This window comes from Eupeodes corollae, chromosome 1 (genome assembly GCF_945859685.1).
Source record: "Eupeodes corollae chromosome 1, idEupCoro1.1, whole genome shotgun sequence".
In the NCBI taxonomy this organism is placed as follows: Eukaryota; Metazoa; Arthropoda; class Insecta; order Diptera; family Syrphidae; genus Eupeodes; species Eupeodes corollae.
The window spans coordinates 230,155,681-230,167,839 of NC_079147.1; the positions used below are offsets into that span (position 1 = coordinate 230,155,681).

The 12,159-nt window shown below is 38.0% G+C and overlaps 1 protein-coding gene across 1 annotated transcript; it reads right to left on the bottom strand.

The window, feature by feature from the left end:
* Positions 1-638: 638 nt before the first annotated feature.
* LOC129949151 (uncharacterized) lies at positions 639-5,840 on the bottom strand. Its single transcript, XM_056060430.1, has one exon. The coding sequence runs from the start codon at positions 5,838-5,840 to the stop codon at positions 639-641; it is 5,202 nt and encodes a 1,733-aa protein (XP_055916405.1).
* Positions 5,841-12,159: the final 6,319 nt, after the last annotated feature.

A 12,159-nucleotide genomic window follows, 5' to 3' on the forward strand; every position in this document is an offset into this window, starting at 1 on the left:
AACCTTCTTTTTGTTGTTTACCCTTCCCCTTGGTTTTTTCTAACAATAACATTCAATTGGAAAACAAGATTTGTGGGTGTTTATTGTTATGTACAAATAATTGCGGGACAACTGTCAAGTTCTATAGATACTTTCCAGTGTGTCTATAGTGTTGTTGTTTTCGATTTTAATTGAAAATTTCAAGACTATTTAACCACGTTACAAAAAAAGGTAATTTATTAAATATTAATTATATTTACATAATCAATAACAATAAAGTTATACTTAGCAAAGGTGGTGGTCAATGATGTGGTGTGCTGTGTGGTCTCGATCCAAGTGAAAGAGGTTTCCTTTTTTTACTTTTAATCAGCAGCTAGCAGCGAAGACAATTAGCACACTCATTGTAGATTTTCTATCCACGCATATTCGCACTAGTAATTGTTGTTGTAATTTGTGGATGCTGTTGCAACTTGAGAGTGAGCAAGCTGTGCAGGTAAGTTCACTACATCATTGACCAACACAAGTGCAGCAAACAGTGTAACAAATTTAAGTTAAGAAAGAGAATTTAAAGCAAAATATTTTAAACAAAATAAACAGATTTGTAACAATATACGATGAGAGGTTGGTTTCCAAACATTCCGGCCCCCCTGGAACGAGTTTCAGGACATCGGTAGCAAAGCCAATTTTGAGATAGGACGAACATATGTTCCTGTTGCGGTTCGTACGTTGGCCACTCGTACCCTTTCATCTGTGCCAGGTTTGACCGATACGATTCGGCCCAAGATCCACTTCGTTGGTGGAAGATTAGGTTCCTTGATTACAACTAAGTCTCCAGGTCTAAGGTTGATTGTAGGTTTTGTCCACTTTGGCCTTTCTTGTAGAGATGTCAAATACTCGGTGTGCCACCGTTTCCAAAAGCCTTGCACCATGCTTTGGATATGATTCCAATTTGAGAGGCGGTTGATTGGAGTATCGATATTGCTCGGTTCAGGAACAGCTGTGAGTGGTTCACCTATAAGGAAATGACCTGGTGTTAATGGGTTTAAATCAAAATCAGACACAGAACATAAAGGACGTGAGTTTAGAATGGCTTCTACTTGTGTTAAAAAGGTATATAATTCCTCAAATGTTAGAATTGAGCTTCCGATAACACGGCGCAAATGAAGCTTGACTGACTTTACGCCAGCCTCCCATAATCCACCAAAGTGTGGAGCAGAGGGAGGAATAAAGTGCCAAGATATGCTGTCCATGGCAAGGGCTGCAGTGACTGCATCATTATGGGATTGTGAAATAACAAGAGTATGCATCTCATTTAAGCATCTTCGAGCTCCATGAAAGTTCGTCCCATTGTCGCTGTAGATATTGCTACACTTGCCGCGGCGAGAAACAAATCTTCGCAAGGCTGCGATGAAAGCGTCTGTGGTGAGATCACTGACCAGCTCCAGATGTATGGCCTTCGTAGACATGCACACAAACACGGCAATATATGCTTTGTACATCTTAGCTTTACGACATCGAGATAGCCTGATGGTGATAGGTCCCGCATAGTCACAACCTGTATTCGTAAATGGGCGACTGGGTTGAGTGCGATAGGATGGAAGATTACCCATAATCTGCTGCATGTTTCCCTTACGTTGCATAAAACACGTTTTGCACTTATGAACAATTTTGCGGATAAGATTTCGGCTACCCATTATCCAGAATTGTTGTCGAATGAATGCGAAAGTTTCAGATACTCCTGCATGGAGATATCGACGATGAAAATCTGTAATAATGAGGTTAGATATGGGATTAGATTTTGGTAAAATGATAGGATGTTTGATATTGAAGGATACGCTTGCGTTTTTTATACGTCCACCGATGCGAAGTAGCCCTTCACTGTCCAAAAAGGCGTTGTATCTCAAGAGTTTCGATTTTGCAGGTAGTTGGTTTTTGGTTTGCAGGTGCAAGATGTCATCTTCAAAGAATAAAAGCTGAACGAATTTTAAGATGGCAATTCTAGCCCTTTGAATTTCAGGGTAGCTCAGACCATGAACAGCCCGAGGATTGGTTTTTGGTTGAAGGTTGGAAATATATCTAAAGATGTATGCAGCAACACGCTGCAGGCGACTCCAACTCGAAATCCTTCCTATCAGATCATGAAAGACATGTCCATCAAACGACGTGACGAGTGCATGCCTTATGACTGATTTCTCCTCCAACTTAGCTGATTCCTCATTAAAGGTGCTTGGATAAAGGTTGGATTTTGGCCAACTGACTTCTGAATCGGATAACCAGGATGGACCGGTCCACCAAAGATTGTGACTGAATAAATTTGAAGGTGGTACACCACGTGATGCACAATCAGCAGGGTTCGATTCAGACGGAACATGTCTCCAAGCAGATCTGGGTAAGGTTTCCAAGATGGCAGCGGTTCTGTTGGCGACAAAGGTTGCCCACCTGCGTGGGGGCGATGAAAGCCAATGCAACACGATCTCAGAATCGCACCACGCAAATGTTCTAGGAATGTTAATGTTGAATGATGATTTTACGAATCGTATTAACCGAGCAAGCAAAACCGCACCACAGAGTTCAAGGCGGGGAATAGATACCGGTTTTAAAGGGGCTACCTTAGTTTTAGCAGCAACGATGACAACGTTCACTTTTCCGTCGGCAGATTTCGAAAGGGCATAGACTACCGCGGCGTACGCTAACGATGAGGCATCTGAAAATCCGTGAAGCTCGATAGTCTGTTCAGACGAAAACACATTACGCGGAACGCAAATTTTTTCGAAGCATGGCAATTGTTCACGATAGGTTATCCATTTTTCCGCGAGATCAGTGGGAAGAGGATCATCCCAACCCAAAGTCAAAGACCAGAGATTTTGAAATAGCATCTTGAAAAGGATCACTGAAGGGGCCAAGAGCCCTAAAGGGTCAAAAATACTTGCTACTTCCGATAGCAAAGTTCTTCTGGTTATCAAGGGACAAGGCTTTGAAGTTGTTAGGCGATATGAGTACATATCGGACGCAGGATTCCAGTACATTCCCAATACTTTTATGAGTGACTGCGAACGTTCAGGGTCTACGAAAGAATACTCACAATCCTCAGGGTTTTGTTTGGCTAGTAGAGCCCAGCAGTTGGAACTCCATTTACGAAGCTGAAGACGAGCTTCTGATAGTAACGAGGTCAGTTCAGATTGCAAATCTAACAAGGTTTGGATTGAATTCCCGCCTGTCATCACGTCGTCAACGTAGACGTCACTAAGTAAAACCCGAGATGCATTTGGGTACACAGTTTTATAGTCCTCGGCGATTTGTTGTAACACACGTACCGATAAAAATGGAGCCGACGCAGTGCCATAGGTTACGGTTCGTAGTCGATAATGTTCGATGTGATTATTTGGGTTTGACCGCCATACGATTCGTTGATAATCACAATCCTTCTCGTTTACCCATATTTGTCGAAACATTTTGACAATGTCGGCGGTAAACACATAACGATGTTGCCGAAACCGTAGACAAACACCAATTAGATCACGTTGTATAGGCGGACCGATTAACAACTTGCTATTCAACGACTGTCCATTTGAGTCTTTGACAGACCCATCAAAAACGACGCGAAGTTTCGTTGTCGAACTGTCCGGCTTAAAAACGGCATGATGGGGTAAATAAAATTGACTACATGGATTTTTTTGAATATCACTTTGAGGAATACGTTCCATATGACCAAGGTCGAGGTACTCTTGCATGAATTCAGAGTATTGCCTTTTCAGTTCAGGATGTTTTTGAAATCGACGCTCCATCGAATACAGCCGTGAAACCGCCGAATGCAGCGTACCTTCAAACTTTGGTAAAGGAGTTTTAAAGGGAAGCGCAACCACGTATTTTCCGTCGGAAGCGCGACTAAATGTTTGTTGGAAGTGTTTTTCAGCTGGATCATTAAAGGCATCAAACGAATTGTAAGAAGAGATATGCTCTAGCTCCCAAAATCGTTGGAGAAGAGCATCCAAGTCAAGAGCAGAATGATATGACGATAATTCGAAATTACCAGAGGTTGGATCAAAGAACTCTCCAGTGATAACCCATCCGAAGGAAGTATTTTGAGCGATAGGTTTACCTGGAGGTCCAACAACTTGGTCTGATTTCAAGATAGACCAAACCTTATCAGCCCCAAGAATCACGTCAACTGCACAAGAGAAGTTAAAGCCAGGGTCTGCCAGATCCAAGTTGCAAATATAGTCCAAAGTCGAGATATCAAACGAGTTAGACGGTAGATTTGAAGTCAATTTAGTCAAAACTAAGGCATCGACCGTCAAAAATGTAGAGCTATATCGAGAAAGTAGTTTCAAAGATACGACTCCCTTAGTAAACCCGGCTTCCATTGAACCTAATCCTAATACTGGTATTCGAGCGTGAGTTCGTCGAAGTCCAAGTTTTTGAACACACGATTCAGATATGAACGATGATTGGGACCCGGTATCCAATAATACACGAACATCAATGAGCTGATTTTTGTTATTTTCTAGCTTAGCAAGAATTGTTGGTAAAACTGTATGTTTTCGAAGGCTAAATTCACGAGAATGGTTACTGACCAAAGGTGTAATGGCATACGGATTAGGTGTCCCCGAGGACTGATTTTGTAGCGAAGCTGATGACGACGACGATGTCGATTGATTTGTTTGAGAAGGGTCAGATACCGGCGCAGAAATATTATTCGATTCATCCTGATGCACTAAGTAATGATGCCGAGCTTTGCATACGCGACATCGAAAAGTCGATCGACATTTTTTTACGGAATGACCTGACCGAAGGCAGTTAAAACAAAGCACGTTTGTTTTGGTAAAGTTTCTACGCGATGGAATGTCTAATTCAAGAAATTTTGAACACTGGTGTAAAAGATGATTGGTTTTACATAATGGACATTGCGAACTATTTTCAGAAGGATTAGCTATTAACGCTCGAATCGAACTTGCTGGCTTTCCACGCGATGATGATGAGGACAAGCGATTTAGAGTCTGGCATGACTCTAGTGCATCGCACCGACGCTCAAGAAATTCGATAAACGTTGATATTGTCATATCCTCCCGAGACCCGACTTCTTCTGCCCAAGCATGTTTTGTTTCACCATCTAGTTTATTGAGCAGGATAAAAATAAGCCACGGATCGCGATTGTTCTTAGATAGTGCATTTAATCCCCGAATCACCTCATCCGCACCGTCCGTAATCTTTCGAAGTATTTGTGCATTTGGAGCGTTTATTGACGGTAGGGACAAAAATTTTTGAACAAAGGACTGAACAACTAAAGTTCCCCTATCAAAACGTTTTTCAAGTCTATCCCATGCTTCAGTGTAATTAACATCTGAAACCTTTATGTGTTGGATTAGATCAGCGGCCGTTCCGCTTAAAAAAGATTTTAAGTATTGAAATTTGTGAGTCGGTGATAAGTTTTCTTTTGTATCCACCGAACCCAGAAACAAATCACGAAAAGACGGCCAGTCCTTATAATCACCCGAAAACTTCGGAATCACAATTGGTGGCAGTTTTATTTTTTCAGGAGTTTTTGCCGAAGAATCTAACACGGCATTGTTTGAATTTTTAGAACTCCTTTCACGTATTGCTACAGTCAACCCCGCGTGGGCTTCGAAATATTTGTCTTCATATAACCCGAAATCAGTATTAAACTCCTCGGCGTCACCTTCCCCCACAAGCTGAAGACATTCATAATGTAGGGTAGTGAATTCATGCCATGCTTCAATCACCCTATTTAATCTAATTTCTAACATCTCCAATGATGTCAATTGTTCAATGGATGTTATAAATTCAACCGCACGAGTTAAAGTGGCCTTTGCAATACCACGCCTATGTTTTAATGCGTTCATATTTCACAAATATATAGAATGTTCGACGGTGAAATATAAAAGAAAAACAACCAAAGAACTAGTAATTAACTAAACAAAACCAGCTTAATCAAATTGTTCAATTGTTTAAATGTATATATGCATATATTATGCAGTAAACCATAAGTACATTTAATGTTCTATTCATATATAATAATTTATTTATATATATATGCAAAACGATATTAGCCAAGAGAACACACGAGGTTTTCTTGCTATGAACATATACAATATATATGTACCACGAAAAGCCTACGAACGACTTTGCACTTAATTTTTTTTTTTTTATGCACAAGATTAACACCGATTCAACTAATAAATTCGGCTAACGAAGGACCATATGTTTTCGATTTTAATTGAAAATTTCAAGACTATTTAACCACGTTACAAAAAAAGGTAATTTATTAAATATTAATTATATTTACATAATCAATAACAATAAAGTTATACTTAGCAAAGGTGGTGGTCAATGATGTGGTGTGCTGTGTGGTCTCGATCCAAGTGAAAGAGGTTTCCTTTTTTTACTTTTAATCAGCAGCTAGCAGCGAAGACAATTAGCACACTCATTGTAGATTTTCTATCCACGCATATTCGCACTAGTAATTGTTGTTGTAATTTGTGGATGCTGTTGCAACTTGAGAGTGAGCAAGCTGTGCAGGTAAGTTCACTACATCATTGACCAACACAAGTGCAGCAAACAGTGTAACAAATTTAAGTTAAGAAAGAGAATTTAAAGCAAAATATTTTAAACAAAATAAACAGATTTGTAACAATATACGATGAGAGGTTGGTTTCCAAACAGTTGTAGTTTCAACTTTTCCATATTTGAAACCAAAATTACCACAATTCCACAACAGTTTCATGCTTGGTTTCAAATGGAGTGAGTATAAGTTTATCGCAAAACAAAAATGTAAATGTTTTATTCTTAGCCCTATGTTTGAAAAACGTATGCGATGAATAAGTACAAAGGAGCTTTTTCCATAAATTAGACGTCGGATCGTAATTTTTCTATGCTTTTTTAAGGTATACATACTTTTTGACACGTTGCCCTAGACGTTGAAAATTTGGATTTACGAGCCGTTTTTTCACTCTCTTTTTCAACTTGCACCAAAATCCTAAGTTATAAGCTAAAGTTGATTGTCCAATTGACATGAATTTATATTTAAATAGTGATCTACTTTAAGTTTTTAAAATATCTGTGCCCATTTTGATAATTTTATTATAAATTTTGAATTGTTATTTTTCATTTATTGAAAATTTCTATTCATGCTCTGCTAAAATTTGAAACTGGTTAATAACCAATTCTCATCAATGACAATATAGAATAGAAAACCAAACACAGACGGCGTTGCAAAATTAGGTCTGGATAAAGCTTGGGTAAACGTGTTTTTTTTATGGTTATTCATATTAAATCCTTGCTTTTTTGGATATTTATGTATATTTAATCCTAATAAATTTGTTAGCATTTAAAAGCTAGATGTGAGATCTTTGCGAGAAAAATAATAGAGAATAAATCAACATTTTAAAAATCGTATATGTTCAATGATAACCGAATATTTTTGACAACAATTGGATGATATGGACTTGCAGGAAATGCAGTACCAACCGGAGGGCGCCACATGCCACATTACTAACGAAATGGTCCAGTCGTGGGGATACGTCAAGTCTATGGTCTGTGTCAATAAGGCAGCGATGATTGATGAACGTGAAATTGTAGCAGTATCGGCCGATTTATGCTTGAAAACCTTCAAAATTGAGTTCAGCTTCTCGACTTCTGCAAGCGTACCCGTGGTGGCCAGGCAAAAGAAATCCAGTTCCATGCATAATGGCATCGTACGTACTTTCACAGGAATAAAGAATTTCATTGATATCCACAACGGTTGTTGTTTTATTTAAAAAGCTTTTGTAGCACCCTTATTGAAAAATCGTTACATTTGTTATTGAAATAAAGGGTTTTCCAATAATAGGCTTCCTTTTGAAACTAATGGGTAATTATTTTGCTAGATTCTTTTTGACAAAACTGCTTCTGACAGCTCAGTTTGGTATTTAATTTAACCATGAATTGTGTTCCAAATGAACAACACTTGAAAATTATTGAATTTTATTATAATCAAAATAAATGCTTTGCTAAGAAAGTTCGTCGCTATCTTTTTCCATTTTATGGTCAGTTTAATCGATCTACTAAGTAAGCTTTCCGGGGTAAATAAATAAATTGGGTGGCGCAACAGTCCGTTTGACAACTAGGGCCTAGTGACTGACAACTCTCAACCATTCCTGTGTGCGAGTACTGTTGTCAGGGTTGGAAGGGACCTACAGTTTTAAGCCCAATCCGAACGTCACATTTGAGGAAGCACTTTTCATGACAAGAATTACTCTTGGAGAATTTGTCAATTCCTAGCAAGAGGCAGTACCCGTGAAAAAAACTTTAGGTGACATAGGCAGGGATCGAACCCACGACACGTCTCGCATGACAGTCCAACGCACTAACCATCATGACACGGGTACTACGAGCTTTGCGGGGTATTGTGACTAAATTTCGCAACAAGTTTACATTCAGGTAAGTATTGCGGCTTATCGGTCAGTGTTAGTTATTACTGTAAGTTGTCGATTCGGCGATGTTCGCAGCAATTGCATCTCTGCAAGTCCACTACATGGGAAGTGGGAAACTTATAAGTTGTGAAGCCTTTCCAAAACACTGCTGGTGGAAGAATTGAAGCCGAGCGACCGACCACAACTCAAAATTTTTAGAAAATGGCCGCTTGAAAAGTTGGCGGAAGAGCCATTTTTGTATCGACAAATTGTGTTGATCAACGAAGCCCATTTCTGGCGAATGGATGCTCGAACAAGCATCCATTATTTGGAGTGAAGACCCGGCAGAAGCTTTGCAAGAGCTACCAATGCAATGCAACCAGAAAAATTCACTATTTGGTGCGAATAATGAACTGAGAGAATCATTGGGCCGTATTTTTTGTGATGATAACAACATTTTGTTTGCGCAAAACGGAAGAGCTTCGTTATGTAAGGTTAGGTTTATTAGGATTTAGCTTTAAGGCACCTCGCCGAACCTTCCTGATTCAAAGAACGGCAAATGAAGGCAAAGACGAGACGTCGCATAAGTCGTCGAAAAATTATTTGCCCAATTTCATTTATTCTTCTTGCCATGACATGTGGTTTCAACAAGACGGTACAACATGCCACTCAGCACACGTAACAATGGACCACTTGAAAGGCGATTTCGGTTAACAGTTTATTTTATGTTTTGGTCCCGTCAATTGGCAGCCTATATCGTTTGATCTAACGCCTCTAAACTATTTTTATTTTTGGATCTAATGCCTATGACGACAAGCCTGCTTCGATTTACGCACTGGAAGACAAAATCGAAAAATGTATTTTTGTAATAAATAGTATGCCAAAATTGAACTAAGCGGATGGAACATGTGAAGTGAAGCCATAGCCAACATTTACATTAACATTAAATAACCTACAAAAATTAAATTACATAAAGCAGATGTCCTTTCGATTTAAATAAAGATTGTATGCATTTTTCTGAATTGTATTTGTCTTTTAAATTTCTGAAAATTTTTAAAAAATCACTCCTCATTAAGGCAGTCGTTACTTTCGAAGCCTTCATCTTTTCGCATTTCACAAGTAAAAAATATGCCATTACTAGATTTGGAACGATAAAGCATCGAAATTGATAAAATTCACTTCAAAAATGAAAAATGTTAGAGTCAAAATTCGCGAAACTAATTTCTCTTCAACGGGAAATAGTTAAACAAAGTTTTGGACAAATTGTGCTGTTTGGACAGTAAGTGATGTGACAATCTGCATCGCTTAACTGCTATAATTCGTACTGTTGACAAAAAATTAGGTTTTTGAATTTCTAGTCTACACCGAACTCTGCATAAGTTTTAGGGCTTTTAAAGCTCAGTCAAAAGCAGAACTTAAGCCAGTCGATTACCAAAAATGTAGGATCTTCAATGATGGGATATTTTAAAATGTATTAAAATGATCCGGATTTTTATCGAATAATAATTTTCAGTAATGTTGACCACATTTGTATCCCTTTGGCTAGGTTAGCACCTAAACAGAACTGTGGCATTTGGATTTCGATAAACCCAAGTATGATTATTGAAAAGTCTTTCTACCCTTAAATGTTTGATGTGGTTTTTGGGCTAACAATTGCGGGGCAACTGCAACTGCAAAAATATTAAGATTTTTAGAATCAGAACAACCATAAACCAAAAAAAAATATTGTAACCCTGTTTAGGCACTAAAATTTAAATTGTTTCTTCTCTAAAATTTAAATTGTTTCAAAAATTTGTTACTGAAATTGATTTGAAGTCCCCTTTTCAACAACTATGAGGCACCTACTATTTTTATATTTTAAAGTTATAAAAATGTTGTATATATGAAATTTTAAACATAGAGGTTTAAGAATAGATTCCGAATAATGGATAACGACTTTCAAATATTCCTTAAATAGAATTAATAATTAATATGTATTCTTTGATGCGTGAAAAAGAATTGAAAATGGATTTAAAATGTACGTCTTCCCCTTATTAACCTTAACCTTATTTGAGAGAACCAAAAAGAGCATTTTCGAATAGAGATAAGAAGATTCGTTCTTTAAATAAAGAGCAGATTAGTCTTAATGAACTCAAAATGATACCAAATACGCCTTTCAAAAAACTACACCAAAATCATTCAATCGTATCATGTGCGAGTAATATCCCGATTCTCTATTCCAACGACTTAACTCCACCTCTATTCTCGCATTAGGCCTTTCGATACAAGGGAAATGAAAAAGCTTTTATAACCTCTTTCAAAACACACCTTTTAACAAACCTATGTAAATATATAATTTTATTGCCATCCGAAAGCAGCTATTTTCAGTTTTCATAATACACTGTGCCAATATAGTTTCCGTCATCGTTGATGACTATTCAATATACCAAGCTCCGCTCCAACTCCTGCAACTACAACCCCTAAACCGATGACATTAAAGCGGATATTGAATTATCGACCGACTTCCATTATCTACCTTTGAGCACAGCCAACCTATTGTTGGAGTAGTGTATCGATTTCAATGAGAGCGGAAAAAATGAGCAACACTGCCACCTGCCTATCTATTGATAGGCTCACCAGCTCGCAAGACTGTGAAATGATGTCAGGCTGTTTACACGGTATAGCTACCTATAACATAGGTACATAGGTACGCTTGGCTTGCTACTTCGCTATACTTCTGTGGGATACGTGTGAGGAGAGGAGCAAGTGTAGAATTGCAACGAGGGATTGGGTAGCTTTTCAATTGCTTTCAATTGGAAAAACACTCGTAATAAATGTTAATCCTTAATTGGATCGGCTTTTAAGGTAGAGAGAGGTTCGCTAGTAAATTATTAATGAAATGTCAGGAACTGCCCAGGGCCGTATATTGCACATACAACATAACGTGTTTGTAATGTATAACTATACAAACATACTACAGACTGTACAGTAAAGTCTGGAATATTTCAGTTGAAAAATTAAAGTCCAACATCTTTGAAGCGTTGAATCACCTTCTTAAGCTTAAGCAGTTAAGTAGTTTCGGGTGGCATGGGCAATGGGCATCATCAGGACAAATAGGATGATTGAAATGGCGAAATGGTAAATTAATTAGCTAGAGTGTACGCTCATTTACCATCCTTATACTTATCCTGATTAAATAATTTACCTGTACCTAACGCGAGCCGCCGGCGCCGGTACTGAGAACATGGGGTTGTGTTACTTTGGTTTGTTTCCTGGAAAAACCTCCTTTTACGATCACGAGTAACCTTTTCCTGGATAACTGCTATACCTTTTTTATTGTAAAGATAATTTATCAGATGAAACGTGGGTGTTAATTCCTTTTCGTTGTGTGAAGGACTATGTATAATTTGTACCCTTACGCTTATAGTTTCCATACGATACTCAGTACTTGTCGGAAAAAAGGAATACAAAATTCAAAATAAATGATTGAAGATATATGTCATCCTTGCCTTCTTCAAATGTCAAGCTTATTGTGAGAAGTAAGTATTGCGAATAGATGACAGTTTGTTTGATGATATGGAAGCAAACAACTTACGAGTAAATCTACTTTGACGAGGGAATTTAAGGATCTTTAACTTCTATAAATAGTTACATATTTTAATTTAGGGGATTGCTCTTGGATCTTTGTTGAGGCTCATTATTTACATTAGAAGTAACAAGCTGAAAATTCGAAGATTTGTGATTGTTATTATACTCAAAAATTTAGGCTTCGATGCTTGAAAATTTCTGAGTG

Coding starts and splice junctions, on each gene's coding strand:
- LOC129949151 (XM_056060430.1), bottom strand. CDS start 5,840: ATGAACGCATTAAAACATAGGCGTGGTATTGCAAAGGCCACTTTAACT.